This window comes from Papilio xuthus, unplaced genomic scaffold (genome assembly GCF_000836235.2).
Source record: "Papilio xuthus unplaced genomic scaffold, Pxut_1.1 DF827756.1, whole genome shotgun sequence".
Lineage (NCBI taxonomy): Eukaryota > Metazoa > Arthropoda > Insecta > Lepidoptera > Papilionidae > Papilio > Papilio xuthus.
The window spans coordinates 835,960-863,145 of record NW_013530893.1 but is presented as its reverse complement, the minus strand read 5'-3'; the positions used below and the strand labels follow the sequence as shown (position 1 = coordinate 863,145).

Genomic DNA, 27,186 nt, shown 5'->3' with positions numbered 1-27,186 from the left:
GAGTCCATGTTCGTCGTTTTTTTTTCCGCGCGACGGGCGTCGGGGAGACTGGACCGGATCATTCGGCCGCGCGCCGCCCTGGCGTTCGTATCGCGCGCTCGCGTCACGAAAATGGATTGTGTGTGCACATGTGATCTCGATTCGGTGTAATTTTGTGACGGTACTATTGCGGTGAAGCATGATGCCTCTCGCACCGACTCCTGTGGTGGCGGTGCCATCGAAGCCGAAGATCGGTTTCAGTATAGACAGTATAGTGGGAGGTTCGGAGCGGCCGCGGGCGGCGTCACCGTCGCCGGGCAGCCCGGGCTCGCCGTCGCCTCTGGCCTCGCCGCGCAGCCCATCGCCGCGGCCGTTGTTGCGGCCGAGCGCGCTGCCTGCAGTGTTCCCGGCACCGGAGCTGAAGCGGCTACCTTATCTGGAGGCGCAGAGCCACCACCAACAGTTCCTGGCTCACTTCCAGGGCGCTGCGCTGGCCGCCGCGCTCGCGCACCAGCAGCAGGGCTTCGGTGCGCCGCTGCCGCCACACCCACCTCATCATCCCGCCGCGCCCGTGCCTCGCGAATCCTACCAGCTCTACCCCTGGCTTATCAATAGGCATGGCAGAATATTCCCCCACAGGTTTCCCGGAGGTAAGACTTAGGATTAAGCTAACTTAAAACTGTTGATAGCAAAGGTTTCTTAATATACTTTTTACTTCACATAGGTATAAAGTCTCTTACCATTAATTGACAAAAATAACAAATAAAATTATTAAAGAAAACGTTTAAATTTTAATCAGTGAAATTCAATAAAAATAAAGAAAATAGGCGTTGAAAATTACGAACAACATTAATTATAAACCGACAAAATCTTTGCCGTGAATTTTATTTATGTAATTTTTTCTTATCTGTAATAGATACAAGGAAATTGTAATACGTTTATATTTAGATATTTTATCGCAAATACAGTCATAAAAAAACTAATTGATTAAACATATTCATATAAGTTTTACTTTTTAATTATAATTTTATAGCGTCCGTAACATAATGCCGGCGGCAACTAATGTGTTCGATTAATGCTTTCTTTCTTTATTTTTTTTTTATAAATATTCGAAATGTTAGCTTGAGGCACTTATTTAGACGTATTTTTTTTTTAACAAATTCGAAATTACGTGACCAAGTTAAAACATTTAATAAGGTGTGCGACATATTTAAAAAATGTTTTAAAAGTATAGACAAAAATATATTTCTTATTTAAATTAATAATAATTAAATTAACAAAATCTTATCATAAATAATTAAAACAATGAATTGGTAAAGTAAATAACCAATTAATATTAACTACAATGTTGTTATCTTAAAGTTTCCAAAACAAAATGTACGCAGATTAAAGTTTTGCGCAATATAGGTAGCTTATCCGAAACAAGAGACAATTAAGATAAATATTATCTGTGGATGCGTTCAGAAATGTTGACGTCGTCTTTTATCATTCGAAAAAAAAGAAAGTCAAATTTTTTGACATTTGACACGGAACGTTGTTTTTTTTTTTAATTCGAGACACAAGTTACAGAGACGTACAGCCGTGATATTAAAAGGCTGAGGTTATTCTTTTTTTCTACATTCATAATATAATAATAGCATGTTCATTTTTACGCATTTAAAACTTTGACTCTTTAAGGTTATTAACAAAGACCTTTTATCAATCAATCTTTTATTATACACTATCTGTTGCCTGTGTCTTCGCGTGTCTTTGTTAAAGATAAAAATTACAAAAGATAAGATAGTTTCAACAAAAATATTAAACATCATCAGGAAAAAACCTCAATTTACCAGTGTATTAAATATTAAAAAATTAAATAAAAAAATATTATAATCGAATTGTGACAACCCTATTCGAATTCATTTAGTTTTTGAGTTTATAGTGTACCGTTAAATGGCAATAATTAAGAATTTTATAAGCATTATAACTTCATTTTTAATTATAAATATTATTCATAATCAATGAAGACCGTATAATCAAAAGTAATTAATTAAAAAGTTTATAATCGAAATATAATTAATTTATAAAAATTAAAAGAAGTTAGTTCGCATTACGATGTCTATTTATAATTTAAATCGTAAAGTTGTCAGTTTAATTAATTTGTGTAGGCTAATGTAAGGGGTCACCTTGTTTCGAATGTGTGACGTTTGCATGTGTGATTGAGTGCATATGTGTGCGTGTTTAACGTTATTTTGAAATTGTATTCGATTTTTAAAATTCTAACGGTTGCCTGTAATTGTTTTAAAACTTTTTAAATTTTGCTTTATCTATAACAAAATAATTGATTTTTTTTATTTACTAGCGTTCGCCCGCGGTCGATTATTCATTTATATATGTACATTTATACGTTCCTACGGTTAAGGAAAACTTCGTAATGCACATATCTGCGAAGAAATTCAAAGATATATGTGAAGTTAACCCGAACTTGACCAGCATCGACTATGGCCTAGTCACCTCTTACTTAAGGTAGGCTCCGAGCCCGAGATCCGTTCAGCCGTTCTGGAGATATGTACTTTCAAACAAACAATCCATCTATGCAAACATTCGCATTTATAATATGTATTCATCATCATCATCATCAGCTCACTATACGTCCCCACCGAGGGGCTCGGAGCCTACCCTAAGTTAAGGGTGATTAGGCCATAGTCAACCACGCTGGCCAAGTGCTGGTTGGTTGACTTCACACATATCATTGAATTTCTTCTCAGACATGTGCAGGTTGCATCACGATGTTTTCCTTCACCGTAAGAACGTCGGATAAATGTACATATGTAAATCGGAAATCGAAAAACACATTGGTACATGGCGGGATTCGAACCCAGGACCTGCAGATTGCAAGTCAAGTACTTGACCACTGAGCCACCGACGCTCACAATTACTACTATTACTACTTATATTTAACAAATATGTATTAGTAAGATTTAATTTCATAGCTTCATACTTATATTTAACAAATTAATAGAGTAATCCATATTAATTGTTAAATAAGTCTATATTATCTGTGCGTCCGTTCCCGCGTTAAACATCATCTGTCAGAGTAATTAAAAACTTATTCTGTCATTATCTGTGCGACTTTTAACCTCCTTGAAGTATTATACATAATTACTGGGGAGTGAACTGATAACCTCCAGCCAGATACAATGTAACAATCTGACCATTAGTCGTAATTATATAGAAGATAATAAAATTGTTATGATGCCCGACATTAATACAATCACTTAATAATCAATTGATTTGTATGTTTGTTTAACGTATTTTTAGAGCGTATTACTGTGAAATTCCTTTGAAAATGACACTTGCATTGTTGTCTCTGTTTTATTATACGAGAATAAAAGGGATGGCAATATAATTTTATACAAGTGCTACGACTGCTGATTTCTATACATGGATAGGTGATTGCTTGAAAATGAAAGCTTTTGCGTTTATTCATTTTTTTTATTTTTTTTCGAATTTAGGCCTTGAAGAGCTGCTTTTTATTTAACCTACACATATTATAAATACGAATGTTTAGATGGATGTGACGTGGATGGATGGATGTGTGTGTTTGAAGATATCTCTAGAACGGCTGAACGGATCTCGATTAAATTTGGCATACGTATAGAACATAGTCTGAAAGAACACATAGGCTACACTAATTAAGTTTTTTTATATATCCACGCGGACGGATTCGCGGGCGACGGCTAGTAACTAATATAATAATAATAGTTGTTATTAAATAGAATATGTTATTGCTTATTAATATAACTTGTTTTATAATATAACTTATCTATTAACTAACTACATTGAATAATCTAATCATCTTTAGTGATGACCTATATGAGTTATTCTCATTGAAAAACGAGACAATTATTAACGGAATAAACGCATAAAAATAACCGATAAATAACGCACATCCCTATTATATATGCCACTTAGCAACGTGTCAGTTCAGTAGTAATTGATTCTACTAAAACCTACCCTAAAATGAAATTTCATTATCTGTGTAAATAAAAAAATAATACTTAATATACAAGGGGTGTTTATAAAGAAAATATTCAGCAAATAACCTTTCGGTGTCATCCGAAACGAGGACAATTGACTGCCAACCCCTCGTAAACTAACAATGTTATTTTTATGAACCCGCTACAATAAAATGCTGTTCAAATTTAATTAAACCGGCTTAACGCCCTTTTTGTTAAAAAAAAAATTGGACGTCACACAATAGTAATGTAAGAGCATTGACAAAGACGCTTTGTGACAAGGCGGGAAAACGCCCGCGATTATACGACGCCTTTGTTACCGATTTTTGATCATTTCGGTAGCTCTAGTGATGTTCTCGAATCGATATTGAGGTTATTTATCGGTTATTTAAAAGATATTTATCGGTTTATCTCTTCTTCGTTCTCTATATGATTTTTATTTACTAACTATGTAAGATAATCATCATCATCAGCTCACTATACGTCCCCACCGAGGTGCTCGGAGCCTACCCTAAGTTAAGGGTGTCTAGGCCACTATGTAAGATATCTTAGTAATATTATAAATGCGAATGTTTAGATGGATGTATGGATGTTTGTTTGAAATTATCTCCGGAACGGCTCAAAGAAATCTGATGAAATTTGGCACAGATGTATATCATAGTCTGGAAGAACAAACGCTACTTATTAAGTTTTTTTTAATTCCGCGTCGACGTATTCGCGGGCGACAGCTAGTTACGATATAAAATTCTTTTACTGTATTTATTGGCTCGTCATATAATAATGACAGGTTATAAAATATATTTTTAATTCTACTAATTCCTTTCCTATTAAAGCACAATGCGGAATTATGTTGTGTTGTCATTTATAGTCGCCATATTGTGACATGTAACTTGTCACTAAACTTTGTTAAACAATTGATCAATTATATTAATGTGGTGTAGAAATCATTGCAAAGAGTTTTTATTACACACCATTTACATCTAACAATTAAGATTTCATTGAGTTGTTATCCAGGAATTATAATCTAAAGATTTAATCTAGCAAATTTATATTTCGATGACCTAAACTTGGCATTTTAGCAGTAATAAAGCTATTTGCAAATGGTTTTGAATCGTAAAATAATTTGGTTTTTACTATACCAATTGATATAATGAAGGCTAGAACAATTAATTGCGCTATTCCGTATTGTTCTTAAAAAAAAAAAAAAAAATATATATAAGAATTTAATTCCGTCTCAATTTTCTTTTTAATTAAAGTAAATAAATAATAAAGTATAAAATTCAGTATTACTTATCCTTTCTATCGATCATTGCGCATCACTAGTTGTCTTGTTCAAAATGTTGGTAGTACTGAACGTCAAAACTTTAGTTACGCGCTCTTTTTCTTAATTACCTCGATTGTTGCCGGATGAGCTTTTTTAACATCGAAGAAAAAAAAAACGAATTGAATAGGTCATAATTGGATGTAATTCGAGACCACTTTGTTGGGCGAACGACTGTGGGATTAACTAACGTCCGCCATCTTGGATTACATTGCGGTTAGTAGTGATTTACGTTTTGGGCACTTGAAGTATGGGCGGGAAATGATGATTAATTGTCGGCCAGTAATTACAGGGCCCCGTGTTTAAATACTCAAAGTATTTAAACGAGATGTTTGCTTTCGTGCGTATAATTGTAATTGTGTTTTCATAATTATAGCCTTCATGTTGGTATGGTTTACGAAGATAGTATTAACGTTCTGAGGGTTGCCATCATTGCGTCATTTTTTTTAATTTAAACAAAGAGATTACTTTATATTTTATTCATATAATAACCTCAAAATACTTAAATAATCTAAGTTACGATTAACAGCGATGTTAAAGGCAAAGTTTCTTAAAGTTTAATGATTTTATTATCTTATATATATTAAAGAAAGTCGTGTTAGTTACACTATTTATAACTCAAGAACGGCTTTACCGATATGGCTGAAAATTGGTGAGGAGGTAGCTTAGAGCCAGGAGACGGACATAGGATACTATTTATTCTTTTTTTTCGAATTTATGCCTTGAAGAGCTGCTTTTTATTTAACTTACTAATATTATAAATGCGAATGTTAAGATGGATGGGTGTTTGAAGATATCTCTAGAACGACTGAACGGATCTCGATTAAATTTGGCATACGTATAGTCTGAAAGAACACATAGGGTAAACTAATTAAGTTTTTTTATATATCCACGCGGACGGAGTCGCGGGCGTCAGCTAGTTTTCTTATAATTTATTATCTATGACCTACCGGTTTCAATTTAATAACGCTAACATGGCGTCAGCGCATCTAATAATGAGATTTTAACAATCTATCTAATAAAGTGCTTTACGTTTTAGAATTTATTGTAAGTTTTATGACCGCGCATTTATAAGTGTCCATTTTAAATTAGATTCAGCACTTTATGTTTATGCTTGAAGCGCTTTACGCGTTATACGTATAAGAGAAAATTTTAATTAGATTTATGATTTTTATTTTAATTACATTTAAAAATATATCTTACTAATAATATAAATGCGAATGTTGAGTTGGATGGATGGTAATTTGGCATACATATTGAACATAGTCTGGAAGAAAACTTTTTTTAATTCCGCGCGCACGGAGTCACGGGCGACAGCTAGTTGACAATATAATATAGGTATTGTTATCATTTTCTCTGTATCTTTAGATTTCTGATTAATTTGACAATTATACGATATTAAAAAAAAATAGAAGCTTTTTTATTATATTGCATATATTGAGAACAAACATAAAAAATTTGGTAGCTTATGAGATGACAAGATATAAAAAATATTTATTTAAATAATCGATTTGAAATATCGATTTTATCGGTTATTCTAGTGATGTACGATCATATTGTATAATAGACAACAGATAACAAAATTATCTATTATTAATGTAATGGATTTAGATTCTGTGTCACTAGAGTTAGTACAGATAAGAATACATGCTTCTTTTTTTTTTTGTTTTTGTTTTGTGTGTTCTAGAATTATTCACCGTTTAGCTCTTTTAAATGAATGTGCGTACTAATATTATAAATGCGAATGTTTAGATGGATGTATGTTAGAAGGTATCTACAGAACGGTTGAACGGATCTCGATGAAATTTGGCATAGATGTAGAACATAGTCTGGAAGAACACATAGACTACTTATTAAGTTTTTTTTTATCATGCGCGGATCAACTCTCGGGCGACGGCTAGAGATTAATAACATTATTATAACGTTTGAATTTTTATGGATTAATTTTGACACATTGCGACAGAGAGAGATGGAAGAAAGGGATGAAAGATATCTTCTTTGGCAAAAAATAAATCTTATGAAAGGCGTGAATAATTTTAGTACCACATCAACCGTCATTTGCGTAATGCCTGATGCACGCGAAATACGCATTTGCATTGACGTATTATTATAGTGTCGTTAACAACGATTACATTCAAAATGTTAATATTTAAGCGGCCATTTTTTTTTTAATTAATCGTCGAGGGAGACCGCACGCGTTGAATGCTTTTGCCTTCCGTCGCGGTTGCGATTTTCAAAATGGCGGGCACGATTACGCGCCCTTTTCATTAATCACTTTAGAAATTCTTACAAAACTAACTGCCGGTCAGAATTGTTAAGTGGTCTTTAGTGATTTAATTTGAGAAATCTACACTAAGGATCTTTTCTTTCTTATTGTACAGACCAATCTAAGAACAGTAGTAAATCTTACTAATATTATAAATGCGAATGTTTAGATGGATGGATGTTTGAAGATATCTCAAATTTGGCATACATGTAGAACATAATCTAAGAGAATTTGGCTATTAAGTGTGTTTTTGATTCCGCGCGGACCGAGTCGCGGGTGACAGCCAGTATTGCAACTAATTTTTCTCACCCCAAGCAAATAATTTATAGTCTGTTTATCCAGATTATATTTTACATCTATACCTTTCAGCAAGACACATGTAGCCGTTTGTTCTTTTAACAAACATCCATCCATCTAAACATTCGCATTTATAATATTAGTAAGATAACCAGGAAAGTTCAAGGTATATTTAAATTAAATTAAGTGACTCAAATCAAAGGTAATTTTCCGTTTTTCATGTAAAATATACAGTTCAAATTATTACCAATTATTACCAACTGTTGATTAAACACACTTGGTAATAATTTCAAGCCGCATTACTTGTTTCTCGTCAGTTATTGAAATGACGTAAGTAGTGATGAATGATCCTGTTGAACGACGCTCGTTTAGCGGTAATCTTTGTTTAATTTAATTTTAATGGAAGGATAACTTCAAGGATACTTCGTTTACCGAAAAAGATATGGATCTTTTTAATGTTTGTAAAGTTTAAAAGATTGCAGTGTTATTGTAATCTTACTTCTTACTAATATTATAAAATAGCTGTCGCCCGCGACTCCGTCCGTGGGGATATATAAAAAAACTTAATTAGTGTAGCCCACCCATCCATCCACATCACATCCATCTAAACATTCGCATTTATAATATTAGTAAGTTAAATAAAAAGCAACTCTTCAAGGCATAAATTCGAAAAAAAAGAATAAATAGTATCCTATGTCCGTCTCCTGGCTGTAAGCTACCTCCTCACCAATTTTCAACCATATAGGTAAAGCCGTTCTTGAGTTATATATAGTGTAACTAACACGACTTTCTTTTCTATATATAGTTAAGATAAGATGTGATTGTTTGGATGTATTGTGAGAAGATATCTCCAGAACGTCTCAACGGATTTTGATGAAATTTGGCATACATAGAGAACATAGTCTGGAAGAACACATAGGCTACTAATTAAGATTGACGTTGGAAAAATATGTTCTGTTCTGACAATCAACTGTTTTCATTGTCCAAAATACTTGTATGAAAACATTTATATCTCTTTTTTCTCAAAGATAATGAAAAGTTTTATCTTTTATATGTTTTGGTAGACATATGTTGCAGCAATGAAAACTTGGATAGCAAAAATAATCATTTTAAGCATTTTCCACGGAATTATCGTAGGCCTAACTTATAATGTAACTTTCTTCTCAGGTCCGGACATTCCGGGTTTCTTGCTGCAACCGTTCCGGAAGCCGAAGAGGATCCGGACGGCGTTCTCTCCGTCGCAACTGCTCAAGTTGGAGCACGCGTTTGAAAAGAATCATTACGTGGTCGGTGCGGAGAGAAAACAGTTGGCACAGGCGCTCAGTTTAACTGAAACACAGGTACGTTGGAATACTACAAATTACAAAGACGTTTGTACTATAATATATTATGTTGGTATCTCTGTGTTTTGAAAGAGAGAACGAGAGAGGTAATACGTTTTACGGTTATGCAAACTTCAAATCTTAGAAACAAAATTCATAATAGGCAAACGTTTAATTTGGCATAATCCTGGCACACCTCTCTCATTTTTTAACGTATTCATTTACATGCAGGCTTTTTAGGGGAACTGCAAAATATATACCGTGTATGGGTATCAACTGCTGATTACATAACGCCCGCTTGCAACAGTCCGTGTATGACTGTCGTTAAATCATTAATCTATAGGATGTCACCAATGTGACCAATGTAAGGCTTTCTATACACTACTATTAGTAAATACTGTGAGCAATGTTTAAGGCAGGAATTAGTTTGGGCGTGGTTGAGCGACCCAGGGCGCTGGACACAATCTCATGTAACCCTGTTAACGCCCTAAAGGTCTGGTAAAAAGTGTTAGAAATTGCCCAGGGCGATAATAGAGCTATAACCTTTTTTATTTTTGTCAGAAATTCAACGATAATTTTTGAATTTGGAATTTCGTATTTGAAACACTAACGCGCCCTTTTTCGTTAATCGATTCATTGCGATATTAATTATTCCATAACTGGCTAAAAATGTTTTTATGTCAGTTTCAACAGTTGACACAAATAGCTTGTAATACAGTCTTGTATTTAACCGATGCAGTTTTTCTTGTTTTTAAGATTAACTAAATATAGCTGGCCAGTAGTATGCTTTAATTTATTCTTTGAAAATAAACAAAACGTACTTTTTCTTTTGCTTTTTAAAATTAACGTAAATGTCAACGACTGAATTTTATAGAAAATCTAATAGACGGAAAAAAGGAAGGCTAAAGAAACATGGGACGATCAAAAATCTTATTTCTTACTAATATTATAAATGCGAATGTTTAGATGGATGTTTGTTGAATGAACGACTCAACGGATCTTGCTTAAATTTGGCATAGATGTAGAATTAATCTGGAAGAACACATAGGTCACTTATTTTTTTAAATTCCGCGCAGACGGAGTCGCGTGTAAAGGATAGTAACATATATACGATAGATAAACCAGAAATTGTACGTTGTCTCTGTCGTATTTAATTTCCAATAACAATTATTTTAAAGAATTAATCATGAAGTCAAGCACTTGACTTGCAATCTGCAGGTCCTGGGTTCGAATCTCGCCATGTACCAATGTGTTTTTCTATTTCCGATTTACATATGTACATTTATCCGACGTTCTTACGGTGAAGATAAACATCGTGATGCACATATTTGAGAAGAAATTCAAAGATATGTGTGAAGTCAACCAACCCGCACTTGGCCAGCGTGGTTGACTATGGCCTAATCACTCTTAACTTAGGGTAGGCTCCGAGCCCATCGGTGGGGAAGTATAGTGAGCTGATGATGATGATTAGCAGTTCAAGTGAAAAATGCTAAATGTTTTCCAAACATTTCCCGCTATTTAATTTTTAACCGGATTTTTCTCAACCACGCCTAGTCACAGTTAATCGTATTTAGTTAAAGCCAGTTAACAACTTAATTAAACGAAATGTTTAAATCATTAGTTCACATATAAGACAATCTTGTTTTTGCCTGATTAACGTTTATGTTACACACCTTGTAGCTGTTTTCTAAAGAAATAATTCCCTGGCTTTACGGAGGGACGTTAGTTCCCTCTGCATTTTTACCGCTACCATGGGGAGTGTTCCGAAGAACTATTTGGAACGATTCCTGCCTAGTTCCGTCATCGGACGACTCGACAGGCCGCTAGGTTCCACGACACTTGGATGACTGGCATTCCACAATGGTGCGATTCTCGAGCAATTCCTTGCTTCGCACAGCCGCGTTGTGGAACGGTCTGGCCTCGGCGGTATTTCCAAACCAATACGTCTTAGGGACCTTTAAGAAGCGAGCATACCATTTCCTTAAAGGCAACGCATCTGCAGTTCCTCTCGTGTTTCAGATGTCCATGGGTGTCGTTGATAATCTCAGTGTTCCCGCGGCTCGTTTGCCCCCTTCACTTATAAAAAAAAATATATTTTAAAACAAAGGGTCTTATCAGACAGACGGACAACAACGTGATACTATAATGGTTCCATTTTTTGCGATACGGAACCCTAAAAACAGATATGTTTTTTTACAAGTTAAACGTCAGTTCGGGTTCACGGTCAGTAGCTCATTCGACCTATGTTTTTTATTTGCCCTCTACTAAACTAATTTACATAGTAATTTGTCCATTGAATTTTACAATAGCAAGATGCTTTTAAGGTTATATTATGTTTTTAAATACTTAGCTATCACAGCGACTTAAAGTAGGTCTTAGTCTCCGACAAAAGAGGTCGCTAAAGTTGCCTGTCCTGTGCAAACCAACAGGTCCAGTCCTACTCTCGCCAGTGGTATCTGGACGAGCCTGTAGGTCGGCGGTCAAATTTATCTTTACTTAAATATTATCTATTAGCTGTCGCCCGCGACTCCGTCCGCGTGAAATGAAAAGAAAAACTTAATTAGTTACCTAAAATTATTTGAATTTTGGAACGAACCAAATTTTTTTCCCGTTTTTGCAACATTTCTCACTGACGCTTCGCTCCTATTGGTCGCAGCGTAATGTTATATAGCCTAAAGCCTTCCTCTCTCTCTCCTCTATAATAATAATCTTCTCTATAAATGGAGTAACCAACAAAAAAAGAATTTTTCAAATCGGACCAATAGTTCCTGAGAATTGCGCGTTTAAACAATCTCTACAGCTTTATAATATATATATGATCTATACAAAAAATTGTTTGTATATTTGTCTCCTCAAATTTCCTATACGATTAAACTAACTATGATATTACTGGAGTCGAGTATTCATAGGTAGAAATAGCTTTTGATAAAAACTTAGCATTCTTTGGTTGTTTGTGATTAAAATTAACGGTTAACAGTTTCAAGTACGTTCTAATTGTTATATGACATTGTTTTAACTGCAGCATTACGTCCAGTTTAAATAGAAACGAATATAAAAAAAGTTAAAAAATTAACTTCCATGAATGATGTATATTCCTTATATTGTAAAACAACATCGTTAGCTGTTGATTATGTATGTATGAGAGTGTTTGAGAGTGTAATAAGCCTTGTAGAATACTGTATGTTAGCTGATGAGGTTTTTTTTTCTTGCAATTTGAAACATGAACATCTTTATGTTCAAGAAAAATCTCCTAGTAAAGACGCATTCCCTAATAAAGGCTAGGGAAGCGTATTTAAAATACTTATTTTAGGAAAACTTATAGTACATAACGACAAATCATATTAAAATCACAAAATATTCAAATCATCAGCTCGCTATATGTCACCACTGAGGCTTGGAGCCTGGTCGCGGACGACAGCGAAAGTGAGCCCGTGGCCCCGTTCCGATGCGTTGGAGGAACAGAGAGGTTTAGTGGGTATGCCTCCGCTTTGGAGGAGAATCCCACATAACTACCGCGTCCCCCCGGGACGCGGAGTATGCATAAAGCATTCCTCTCTGGAAAAAAATGGGCTCGGAGCCTACCCTAAGTTAAGGGTGACTAGACCTTAGTCAACCACGCTGGCCAAGTGCGGGTTGACTTCACACATATCTTTGAATGACAACATTCACATATTCTAATACAAACTTTCATCCCCTTTTCCCTATTGTTATTTTTCACCCTTGAGGGTAACATACAAAAATTTAATGTCATATTTATTGAAACCAAATTAGAAGTCTAAAAAAGTTTCAAGCTTCATTATAAAGAAATTACGACATTCCCATACAAATCTCTACCCCCCTCTTTCAAGCCCTTACAACCCCTTTTTAGCGTTAAAAAGTAGCCTATGTCCTTTTCCAGGCTCTAGACTATCTATGTACCAAATTTCATTAAAATCGGTTCAGTAGTTTTTGCATGAAAGAAGTACAAACAGACAGAGTTACTTTCGCATTTATAATATTAGTAATGATTAAGTAAACATACTAAGTAAGTAAAAAACAATTAAAAAATAACATTTCCTCAAGTCTCAATAACCAAATTATGAACAGTAAATATTTAACGTTAATAGCTCGTTTGCTACGGACGCACGGACGGACAGGCAGATGCTTGTAATTTATTTAATAATATAAAATTACAGCTATCGAGTACAACCTGTCTCAAACCTTGTTGTCTTATGATGATTATTGGGAAAGAGGGAAAATATTATTAAAGAATATGGTTCCGTAATAAAATATGATTTATGACATTTTCATACACTTTTATTAGCTTAATAAAGAAGCATATTACAAGTTAGTTTTTTTTATATCATAAGTTGGCAAACGAGTGAGCCACCTAAATCGCTGAAATAGCGAAGTGACCGTTGCCCATAGACATACGCAATTGCATGTACGTTGCCTACCTTTAATCGACGGAGGAGAGGATGCACAGAAAGAAAATATTTTCCCTTTCCATGCATCCTCTCATGCGGAGAGTCAACTTCCACTTCCTATAAGAAAAAGGGTGGGAGGGGAAATAGGACTAAATTAGGCCTCCGCGACGCACACTCATCAGCCGAAACGCAAAATTGCTTCCACTTGACGCCTGTCTTCTGTGTGGTCGTCGTATTTCACTGGGCGAGCCGGGACAATTTTTGCGAAGTTGTTAAAGCGGGCTCTACCACTGTTAAAATAGTTAAAGAAATTGATTCTTTATACACAAGGCCAGGTGAATTGGTAATCCGGAAATTTAAGTCGCTAAGCAAAGTCATAGAGTTACACAGTGCGCGTCGTCGACATTTCTATTTGTCATCGCTAAAGACCGCTTGCAACCTATCAAGATAGTCGTGAGAATCATCATCAGCTCACTATACGTCCCCACCGAGGGGCTCGGAGCCTACCCTAAGTTAGGGGTGACTAGGCCATAGTCAACCACGCTGGCCCACTGCGGGTTGGTTGACCGTGTTGGTCGTGAGAATAGCGTCAGCAATTTTCAAGATGGCGGAGTAAATCTATACAGTTGACACGTAGTACCAAAGTCTATACTGTCCTAATAGACGCGTCGACGAGTTAACGTTGTATGTACGCAACCTTACGATTTTAGTATAAATAATTTACGTTGCTTCGTGTATGAATGGCCTTAACAGTTTATTAAACTTACTAATTTTATAAATGCGAATATATGGATGTTTGTTAGAAGGTATTTCCAGAACTACTACAGAGATCTGACTTTGATCTGTCTTTTTAAGCTACTAGTTTATCTTTATTTCTATTATTTATTGGAAAAAATGTAATATTTTCTTCTTAACGATCTCTGAAATTATTTCAAGGGCTTAATAAGGTTGTTAGGATACGTGAAATGGTATACTTAACTTGTGTACTATTGAGGTGGCAATTTATAACCTGTTTATTAGTTTTTTTTAAGTTACAATAAGCACAATGTTGGTATTAACTTGATGTTTCAAGGACAATGATCTATAATACATGGGTATTGGATTCCAGTTGGATTAGTTCAGATGGGTTGCTTCTATGGATCTATTTATTGAGACTAAAGGAATAGATGTGATGCAACCTGCACATATCTGAGAAGAAATTCAAAGATATGTGTGAAGTCAACGAACACGCACTTGGCCAGCGTGGTTGACTATGGCCTAATCACCTTTAACTTAGGGTATGCTCCGAGCCCCTCGGTGGGGACGTATAGTGATCTGATGATAATGATGAAAGGAATAGAAAACCTAAAGAATAAGGTAACTAAACTATTAGTAATCTTACTAATGTTATGAAGGTAAATGTTCAGATGGATGGATAGATGTTTGTTGGAAGGTATCTCCAGAACGGCTGAACGGATCTTTATTAAATTTGGCATAGATGTAGAACATATCTAGAAGAACACATAGGCTACTTAGTTTTTTTTATTCCGCACGGACGAAGTCGCGGGCGACAACTAGTTATGCTATAAATGCAAATGTTTAGAAGGGCGGATGTTTGTATGAAGATATCTCTAGAACGGCTGAACAGATCTTGATTAAATTTGGCATAGATGTAGAACATATCTAGAAGAACGTATAGGTTATTTTTTTTAATTCCTCGCAGACAGAGTCACAGGCGTTGGTAATATCTTATATATTAAACTAATATAAAAGATACTGTAAGGTATTGATTCAAATATGTGTATAGGTGTTGGCGCATGCCCAATGTTCCCCGTCACCCCTAGGGGCGGGGCTGTGTCAACACAACCCCCTGCTGGGGGCGCGAAACGCCTCTCATATCTCTATAACGCCACAATATTCAAGACAAGATGAATCTCATCATTATTATGAAGGAAAACTTAAATTAAGTTTTCAAATACTTAAATTGAGTTAGAAATTAAATTGATAAAGAAATTAGTAAGATACATCTTTAATCGATTCAAAATAATAAAACTTAATAAAGTTTGCAAAAATGGAACGTTAACTTAAAGTACTAAGTAAACTTGATGTAAAGAATTACGTTATTCAAATTGTATTTAACAAGATTTATCACAGTTTGTTATTAGTAGCTGTCGTCCACGAATCCGTCCCCGCGAAAAAGTAAATTAGTAACCTATGTGTTCTTTAAGACTGTGTTCAAATTTCAGCGAGATCCAAGCAGCCGTTTTGGAGATACCTTAAAACATCCATACATCTAAACATTAACATTTATAATATTAGTAAAATAAATAAGTAAGCGATAAGTAAATTATCTAAAAATCGATTTGAAAATATACGTTTATTTTGTGTTTTATTTATCGAATATTTTGTAGTCAACATTCTTTAATTAATAAAAAAAAAAACTAAGCTTTATTAACGTTTAATAACGAAACAGTTATTTAACGGATATCAGTTATAACCATTGACAATAAAAAATAGCTTACAGTACCAAAATAGGGATGTGCGCTCGTAAACGACCGTCGATTCGCAACGGAAGTCGATTTGCTTCCGGATTTGACAACCCTAAAATAGGTTGCAATAAAATTTTATGTCTTTCACTCTCTGTATTTCATTGTGTTTAATTATTTTGGACTAACACTGTATTAATTCATATTTATTTATTACTAGCGGTCGACCACGTATCCGTCCACATGGAATTAAAAAAAAAACTTATTTAGCCCTATGTGTTCTTCCAGACTATGTTCTATATCTATGCCAAATTTCATTGAGATCCGGTCTGTCGTTCTGCAGATATCTTCAAACAAATATCCATCTAAACATTCGCATTTATAATATTAGTATGATTTGATGTACAACTCTGTTTTGACACTAGTCACAAATTAATGGATTACGTTATCTGTATTAAAAAGTATATTCCACAGAAAAAGGCAAAGGTCCATGATCCTTACAGCCACTGTTAAAAAAGTTGATATTTAAATTAAACATTTTAATTCTAGAAAATAACTACTTAATTCTTGCTTCTTACTAATATTATAAATGCGAATGTTTAGATGGATGTTTGTTTGAAGATATCTCCAGAACGGCTGAACGAATCTTGCTGAAATTTGGCATAAATATAGAACATAGTCTGGAAGAATTACTACTATTTTTAATTCCGCGCGGACAGACTCGCGGGTGACAGCTAGTACAAAAAAATCTATTACATTCTTTATGAAGATAAGGTTAACTTAATATTATCACTTAATCTCCTTTATACTTCATTTTAATGCGCGGACTCTGGCTTTGTATTCGATCAGTGGTTGATTTTAACTTTAAAAAAAATTATACAAGCCAATTATTTATTAATTTATTTACAAAATGGCGCCCCATAATTTTCTATAGATTATAATTTGATTATAAACTTAACTGTTCACTGTCCAATTATAAGATAAAATAGACTTCATTATTAAGAACCCGTTGACAATTTCATAACAATATTAAATGTCATCGCGCTGTCTCTCTCTTACCAATCACGCTGTCTCTTTCGCTTTGGGGATATTGAGGATAATTGTTACTTTTGTTAAATTAGAATGATGTTTATAAGCTAGCTGTCGCCTGCAACTCCGTCCGCGCGGAATTAAAAAAAACTTAATTTGGTTATGTGTTCTTCCAGATTATATTCTACATGTATGCCAAAGTTCAGCAAACTTCAAATAAACATCCATCCACCCAAACATTCGTATTTATTTAGTAAGCTTATATTATTTGATTTCTATTTCCGAAACGGATTAAAAAAAAGGAAAAGCATTGTAATGTAGAGAAAAGATTCGATATGTCGTTTTAGGCATTAATGATTTTTACTTTTTACAAATATATATTTTTATGTTAGTATAATAAATTTCTCTAATGAGTTAAGCCAAGGTATGTCTAAAAAATCAACCTAACTGAATCCGTTAAACTACGAGTTTTCTGTGCTAGACATATACTTAAAAATGTAGATTAGCTACTAAATTATAAGCATGCTATCTAGCTAATGTCACTTTTAAATCGAACAATTAACACTTATTCCTTAGGGTCACAATATAATTATAACCTAAAATTACATTTCAGAAATGTTATACTACATATTTCTCCCAGGATATACAAGAATAATAAGCTATAAAAACCCTCAACAGCCCTACATCTCGTTAAAATTGCGAATGTCTAACAACCCCAATTTGTCGCATCGTGGCATCTCTTTCTATCGTACACAGCTATCTCTCTCACACGCTAATGGATCGACAATAAAGTAATATACGAATAAATAGCTTTCCGCTTAAATTTTGGCCCAATTCACGCTCTACCCCTTAATTGCCGCATCTCCCCTTTCGATTGCTATCTCTTTCACTCTTGTGTAAAATCGTATATCTGTCTCATGCGCTGGCTAATCCGTCGGGGTTTAGTATAATAGGGTACATAAGTACTTAATCGTATTTCTGGGCATGTTTTGAATTCCCTCTATTTATTTTGTACTGGTAGCGATATTGCGGGGTCTTAGTCCCCTTGTTAAATCATTGTTAACTCGTATAGGGAAAGTTGACCTTTGAAATTTAGTAACTTATAACATTTTTAGGGTGCGTTTTAAAGTGGTCGGATAATAGTTATATCGCAGATGTGTTCTAACGCGTATTGTTATAATAAAATTCGGGTGTTAAATTTGCAACGGATCATTATAATTGTTTAATGGCTTGTTTATTTAGTTTATAGTTAAATTGAAATTCAATAATCTATTAAGTAAGTTGTACTAGCTGTCGCCTGCGACTCTGTCCACTTAGAAATAAAAAAAAAATAATTAGTAGCCTATATGTTCTTCCGAACTATGTTCTATAATGCCAAATTTCATCGAGAACAGTTTATCAGTTCTGGAGATATCTTCAAACTTTCATCTAAACCATTCTGTAAGTACTTAGGTTAGCGAGAAACCTGACCTGAACCGACGGACCATAAGCGAGAAACTGTAGTTAAAGAGAAACCTTTAAGCGAGAAATATATCGCGTTTCCTCTCGCTTACCAAGATTCGTTGTATTTTTTACAAACTTATAATGAGTTTACACTATAAAATACATGTTTAATTAACATTCTGTGTATTGTTAAGGGTACGGATTTCCAAACGAGGTCGGGGGTTCGAATCCCGCCATTCGACTATTGTAAACCATATCCTAGCACAAGTATAGAGCTTAGTTGGAATGATAAAAGAAATATTAGTAAATTTACAAAAAAATCTGCTATTATTTTTTTCACAAAAAAAAAACAAAGATGCTAGTTTTTTTTCATATGTTTCTATATAAATTGTTAAACAATTTGGTCTAAGTATTATACTATCTTAAACGTAAATAGGTCTAAGACATAAGACCGACACCGACTCCGAAATAACAATAATTATAAAGTATAGTATACACCCTTAACTTAGGGTAGGCTCCGAGCCCCTCGGTGGGGACGTATAGTGAGCTGATGATGATGATGATAGATATATTTAAAAAAAAGATTAAGATTTCATTAGATTCTTTGTCAGTTTAATTAAAATTTAAATATTTTTCATTCATTCATTCATCATCAGCTCAGTATGCGTCCCCACCGAGGAGCTCGGAGCCTACCCTAAGTTAAGGGTGATTAGACCATAGTGAGCCACTCTGGTTAAGTGCGGGTTGGTTGACTTCACAAATCAAATATTATTTATATAAAATTCAAAAATAAAAATCGAAAAAGAAAAAAGATTTATTACTTTCGAGGATATTTGTTCGTGACATTATTGTGTTACTTTTTATTGTATTTTGTTTAAGGTTTTTTTTTTCAGAACGTTTTTTTTTTTATCTTACGTTTAATATTATAATTTGATAACGTATAACCATAATAAATATATCAAAAGTAATAAGAAATCCCACCATAATGGTTATAACATAAAACTTGATACCCACCCTAAGGGATGAGGGTGGGAGGTTCTTGACGGATGCGTTAACCCTAAACGACAAATGGGCCTATGGGACGTGTTACTGTGGTTTAGAGGGATGAGATTTGAGATTATATTCCTTTTCTTTACATTTTTTTCTTAACAGTATTTCTAAGCAGTATTTTGAATGCTGTAGAAATGTTATATTTATTTTACACTAGTGGTCGCCCGTGGCTCCGTCCGCGCGGAATAAAAAAACATTTACACTTAACAGTGGTAGAGCCCGCTTTAACATCTTCGCACGAATTGGCCCGGCTCGCCCGGTGACAAGCGTCGAGTGGAAGCAATTCCGCGTTTCGTTTGATGAGTGTGCATCCCGGAGGCCTAATATAGTTCTCTTTCCTTTCCCATCCTTTTTCTTATAAGGAAAGGATGGGAAGTGGTAGTGGACTTTCCGGATGAGAGGATGCATGGGAAGGGGAAAATATTTTCTTTCTGTGCATCCTCTCCTCCGTCGATTAAAGGTAGGCAACGCATATGCAATTGCGTATGTCTATGGGCAACGGTCACTTCGCTATTTCAGCGATTTCAGGTGGCCGCTCGCTCGTTTGCCACCTTATGATATAAATAAAAACATAATTAGTGAGTAGCCTATGTGTTCTACATGTATGCCAAATATTATCAAGATCCATGCAATCGTTCTGCAGATACCTTCTTACTAACATCCATCAATCTAAACATTCGCATTTATAATATAAGTAAGTAATAATAATAAAACATAACAAAAATGGCTTCTGAAATTCTAACATACTTCCTTTTGTGCTCCAAACAATGTAGTATAAATCTGTGTTAAGCAGATTGTTGACTAATCTTTATATATATAATTCTTCTGTGAGTGTATATGTCACTGAACTTCTCTCAAACGACTGAACCGATTTTGATGAAATTTTTTGTGTGTGTTCAAGAGGATCTGGGAATGGTTTAGATTCACAATTTTCATCAAATATTAACTTCATATTAATTTATTCAAATTAAAGACGTGTAGACAGGACAACGTCTGTCGGGTCCGCTAGTATTAATATAAAGAGAAAACGACGTGTGTTCATATTTATAAAGATTAAATTATAATATACTAAATATCTTATTAAATCTATTACTTTTATGAGGTTATAAAAAACGCTTCTGTTACTCTGCTCTTTCGCACCTACCGCGCATAACCTTTACATTATAATTTTATTATGTTGGCTATACTGCAAGTTACATTGTACCAACTTAACAACATCTTAAACCCATTACCTTTAAAGCTATACCTGTATTTAGGCACTGTAAATCTACCTTTAACAGTACTAAAACATCCTTTCCAATACAAGCTAATAACAACTTTATAGCTTTGGGAATAATGCTTAAAATCGCTTTAAATAACTTTGTGTTAACATATCATTTGTATGGATATTATTGTAAAGTTTCGTTGTTCAAATATTGCATTTAAAATGATGTTAAATTTGTAATTTATATGTTGTTCGTTCGCACATGGGATGCTAATGATTGGGTACTTGTGCTTTAGGTTTGTGACACATTGCATGGGTACTAATAGTGCTAGAGACTGGATATACATATATATAAAAGAAAGTAGTGTTAGTTACACTATATATAACTCAAGAACGACTTTACCGACATGCCTGAAAATTGGTGAGGAGGTAGCTTAGAGTCATGGGACGGACATAGGATACTATTTTTTTTTTCAAATTTATGCCTTCAAGAGCTGCTTTTTATTTAACTTATCTATATATTAAGATTTTTTATATGTCCACGCGGACGGGTCGCGGGCGACAGCTAGTAAAATATAAATATTGTCTTAATTTATTTATAGTTTATTATAAACTATCTGTCACCTGCGACTCCGTCCGCGTGGATATATAAAAAACTTAATTAGTGTAGCCCACCCATCCATCCATCCATCCACATCACATCCATCTAAACATTCGCATTTATAATATTACTATCTTAAAAGTATCTCCAGAACGGTTCCATGCATCTTGCTGAAATTTGGCATAGATCATGGAAGAACCCATAGGCTACTAATCAAGTATTTTTTTAATTTCGCGCTGACGGAGTCGCGGGCAACTAATATTAGTATGATCATAAGTCAGACAAACAAAAGTACTTACAACTAACACATTGCGAAACGCACCCATAGTGTATCACTACCTTTATAACATCGTAAACAAAAATTGCAGGTGTAAAAACAGATGCTCTATTGTTCATAGAAAATAGCACTTTATAATAATATACATAAAGTTGAATTTACATAAACTATATTAACGTTATTTCATTGTAATAAATATAAATAAACGTTGTAACAGACAGACGGACGGATAAATCATTGCAATGTGTTAAACATCGTATTAAGACTACATTTATTTATGTTAATTATAAAAATATGATAATTAACTTAATAACATGAAACGAAGTACGTTATTTGTTAAAAAAAACACAACGTAATAAAACTTTTAATTTATCAGATAACTGAGTTTCCATTGCCGGAACACGTTTGCAAAATACGTATGTGGGAGTCACAGCCGGAGAATACTTTTTCAAATAAAACATAGTCTTCTTTAACTCATATATTTCCTTTAGAATTGTAAACAACAACTTTTTCAAAAACACCGCTGTTACATTGTCTTTTCCATTACCCGAATGCCAGAAAAACATGGCCGTCATTCAGACGAGCAATTAAAATACTTTTAATTTACAATAACGAAATACCGTCAGATAATTAACATGATAAGTTGAATACTTCTATTTTATATTTGAGAATCAAATATTTAAATAATCTTTTGGATGTTAATACAAATCATTAATGTTGTTATATTAAATAAACAAAAGTGTTATTGACTTATAGCATAGACTAAATAACGTTTTAGGTTAAGGAATTACAGAATATATGAAATGGCTTACACGTATTTCTTTAATCACAACAAAGGATATGAACAGACTTTGGTACCGATCGAGAAGACCAAAAAAGAATATACTCTTTGTTGCACGTATTACTTATGCTAAAAATAGATTTCCAAATATTAAAAATAACTACTAATATTATAAATGTGAAAGTTTGGATGAAATCCATTAAACCAATCCATCCAATGCAAAACAAATTTAACTGTTTGAATGTTTGTCACAGTTATAAATTAAAGTCTGTAGTCTTACTAATATTATAAATACGAATGTTTGGATGTATGTTTGTTAGAAGATATCTCCAGATTTACATGGATCTCGCTGTAATTTGGCATAGATAGATAGATAGATGGAAGACCACATAGGCTACCGATTACGTTTTTTATAATACATACGCACGGAAGACGCACAGGCGATAGCTACTTATAAATACAATGAAATAAATACTCTGTTTTTACGCTGCAGAAATTGCAGACAAATAGCTACTTTATCCATAAGTTCATGGTTCGAAAATCACCCATTTCCACGCACGATTAACTATAACATAAAGGGTGATATAGGATATGACTAAATTGATATTTGATGTCGATATATCGCTAATGTACCGTACAGACTAATCTAATTTGGAATGGGGAATCCCCCTCTATAACCTAAGGGTTTACTTTGTTTACATTCAATTTCAATACCAACTTTTGTCTCTTTCTATCGCATTTGTCCTTGTCTTTTTATATTGACACGAATTCGTGGTTTATTTCTATCATCACTGATACATAGACTGGCTATAAGAGGCAGTATTTTGTGCCTATTTGATTTAGATTGATAGGGTAGGCTCCGAGTCACTAGGTGGGGACGTATAGTGAGCTGATGATGATGGTATTAAAAATAACAATCGTTGCTTCTTGAAAGCCTTATAATAGTTTTCTTAGATCGACTTATTACTTATTTTAGGCCTTATTTTAGTTACTCTAGGATGTAAATGGTATGGGGATTTGTCGGAAGATGGGAGTAAAAAGGGTAAATATTCTCTATATGTGCATCTATTCCTCTGTCGAGTAAAGGTTGCATCTTCAATTGCACGATCGCTTCGATTTTCATCGAAAAAAATATCGTTTCTACATACATTTTCTATTAAATTTCATATCATAATATTACAATTTGCTCGCTGTACGAATGTTCAGATTGTAAGAAATTGCCTTCTATTAAATCGATTTATTTATTTTCCCGTATATAATCATGTTATAAATTATATTTCACGTATAAAACCGTTATCGGTGAAATGAAACTGCGTATGCGCAGATTATTTTCAATATTACATGTGTTATAATTATTTATATTAAAATATGACGATAAAAATGTACAAATACTTCTTACTAATATAAATGCGAATGTTTAGATGGATTTTTGTTAGATATCTCTAGAACGGCTCAACAAATCTTGATGAAATTATATTAAAGTTTCATGAGACATTATATTAAACTGATATAGAAACGGCTAAACACTCACGTATATTCGTCCGGTGACTCAGCGAGCGACGGGCCGCGTCCGCGAAATAATACCAGTACCACTCATCCTGATTAAGGGTCCCCGATGGGCTCGAAACTAGTCGGTGCCGCCACCGGACGAATATACGTGAGTGTTAAGCCGTTTCTATATCAGTTTAAATCTTGATGAAATTTAAAATAGATGTGGAATATAATCTGGTAGAAAACATAAACTACTTATTAAGTTGCTTTTAATTCATCACGAACGAAGTCTTAGGTACTAAATGCTTGTTCATTTTGTTAATCGAATTTACTGAAGAATTTTAAATGGTGTTTAGAAATTAATTTTTAATTTGAATGTCCAGCTTAGTCTTGCTGAAAAGACTGAGAGATAGGCGTTCTTTTCATCATCATCATCAACCTGCCCTTATCCCTTTCGAGGGTCCGCACAGTATGTATTACTCCTCCATACATCTCTATCAGCCGTCATATCCGAATCTACCCCCTTCTTACGCATATCCTCTTTCACACAGTCATTCCATACCTTTTTTTGGTCTTCCCCTACCCTTCGATAGGCGTTCTTTTGTCGAAAGCAATTATTAAAAAAAAAATCTTACGACAATTCAAACTATAATATGAATACATAGCAATAATGTTCTTCATGAATTAACTTAAAGGAAACAAATAGCTTACTATGCAATTTGCCCCTTTGCCAACATTTCGTATTTTTGCATTTAGTATAATTTTTCAAAGCCGACAGAGACTTGAATAGATTTCACGAGCCATTACGTCTGTGACAAATAGCGTAACAAGATGGCGGATGCTTTTTTACGCGGGAAAAGCTTTTGTTAGCGGAAAATTGTCTATGGTTTTCGTTCAATTGTGTTATCGAGGGGATGATTTTTAGCAAAGGGTGACATTCTTTTGTTATTTTTGATGGCACATTATGTTTATAAAGTTTATATTAAACCTTTATGTATTGTTTATTATGTAATCCTTTATGTATTATAGGAAGTTTATATGGATGTTTGTTAGAAGATATCTCCAGAACGGCTGAAGGGATTCCATAGAAATTTGACATATATATAGAACATAGTTTGTAAGAACACATGGACTACTATTTACGGTTTTTTTTTGCTAAATTCAAACGATCAATTCTAAATAAAAATCTTTTGTTCCCAGGTGAAAGTATGGTTCCAAAACAGAAGAACGAAACATAAAAGAATGCAGCAAGAAGAGGAAGCTAAAACTGGCACCAAATCTGGTTCATCCGGCACGAAACCTGATGATGGCAGTCAGTTTAATAACTCTTATGATGAAGACGAAGAACTTATAGATATGGATATGGATGAACTTAGTGAGAGTGAAAATGAAACGTAGATAACAGTGATACATAAGACATTGGTGTAAATAGTTTTTATTACATAATTATAGGCAAATGATTCTTATTTATTTCAATAGTAATGTATTAAGACATTTAGTGTCATGTAAAATGTCAAATTAAGTCATTCCTTATTTATCAATCGTAATTAAAAGCGTCAATAGCCTATTAGTTAAGGGTACGGATTTCCGTTCACGAGGTCTGGGGTTCGAATCCCGTCATTCGACTATTGTAAGCCATATCCTAGCACAAGCCTAGAGTTTAGTTGGAATGGTAAAAGAGATATTAGTAAATTTACTAAAAAATCTGCTAATATTTTAATTAAAAAACTGTTACTGCGATGTCTCCAATATAAAATATTCTTAGTAATATTATAAATGCGAATGTTTAGATGGATGTTTGTTTGAAGATATCAACTAGAACGGCTCAACGGATCTTGATGAAATTTGGCATAGTTGTAGGACATATTCTGGAAGACCATATAAGTACTTATTGCGATTATTCCAATTTCGTGCGGACGTAGTCGCGGACTACCGCTAGTAATATTATAAATGCGAAAGTTTAGGTGGATGTTTGTTTGAAGGTATCTCCAGAACGGCTCAACGGATCTCGGTGAAATTTTTCATATATAAAGAACATAGTCTGGAAGAACACATTTACTCTTAAACGAGACTTATGCTATGTGCCATCAGCGCTCGGCCACCTCAAGCCCGGTGAAGTTGTAAATGCCTTCTCAAGGCAAACAGTGACAACTCAGTCACAAAAAAAACACATAGGCTACTTATTAACTTTTTTTTTAATTCCTCGCGGACGTTGTCGCGGGCCACAGCTAGTGTATTCATAAATAATTCAATCATTAATTTGACTCAATTCATAAAGCGCTCATTCATTAAATCCTAAACAAGTAACCGTGTCATTAAATTAACGGTATTCAAAATGGCGTCAGAACGACTCTTGTTAGCGCGTCACGAATTAGATAACAAAATTGGGGGCCTATTATTATAGTTTGGGGGGTATTAAATTAATTAAAACTGCCTTCTTTGATGCGTTCCTCTAGTGATGTGGGTATAATTAGACGGTTTGATTTTAAACGTTGATAGGATATGGTTTTGGAGCTGTCAACGTTAGAAAGAGACAGCTATATGATAGGTTATAAGAGTGAGCGAGAGGGATGTATTTGAAAAGTCTATGGTTAGCGTCGTTTGTGGGCTGTTATTAAGAGATGTGTATAGTTCGGTATCAGGCGCTTGGCATCTTAGTCGGTAATTGCTCGCGACGAAATCAAATTGTTTTTAAACTGTTGACGATTGTTCCGGACGGCTATTTGTCTATGGTGTCCGGTATTAACGATTATGATCTCACGTTCTTATTTCGTTTTGACATGTATTGTGATATTGTTTCACGAAGTAATTTAACAATGTCAAAATATACGAACGCGTAGATAATTTTGATTGTATATCAGTTCTTTTTAATATAATTATTTAAATAAATCTCTTATATTATATTTTTTATGATATAAATATTATGATAACCAGTTCACTTTATTTCCTACCAAATTACTATCCGCAATTACTACACTGGCAACACCACCACCCATGTGTCAACGCGGAAACGTCAAACGCCATTAAAGTTTCATTTTTAATTAGTGGCCAGCATTAAGCGGCCATTGTTAAATTAATCGTTTAATTTGACGTCGCGGGAGCGTGACAAGCGGCCGTGTTAACACAATAACTTGTCCAGAAAAGCCAAGGCATTGTTTGTTATTCTTAAAATCGACTAATTGATGAATTTCTTGTTTAATATCGATTTTATTTTTACTTGGTATGGAATTAAAGAATTGTTGTACGAGCGACGGTT

The 27,186-nt window shown here is 34.2% G+C and overlaps 1 protein-coding gene across 1 annotated transcript; it reads left to right on the top strand.

Annotated features, from left to right (window-relative positions):
• Positions 1-75: 75 nt before the first annotated feature.
• LOC106116206 (homeotic protein empty spiracles) lies at positions 76-25,550 on the top strand. The gene is made up of 3 exons (XM_013309961.1): positions 76-629; positions 9,029-9,201; positions 25,131-25,550. The coding sequence occupies exons 1-3, from the start codon at positions 179-181 to the stop codon at positions 25,326-25,328; spliced, it is 822 nt and encodes a 273-aa protein (XP_013165415.1). The 5' UTR covers positions 76-178; the 3' UTR covers positions 25,329-25,550.
• Positions 25,551-27,186: the final 1,636 nt, after the last annotated feature.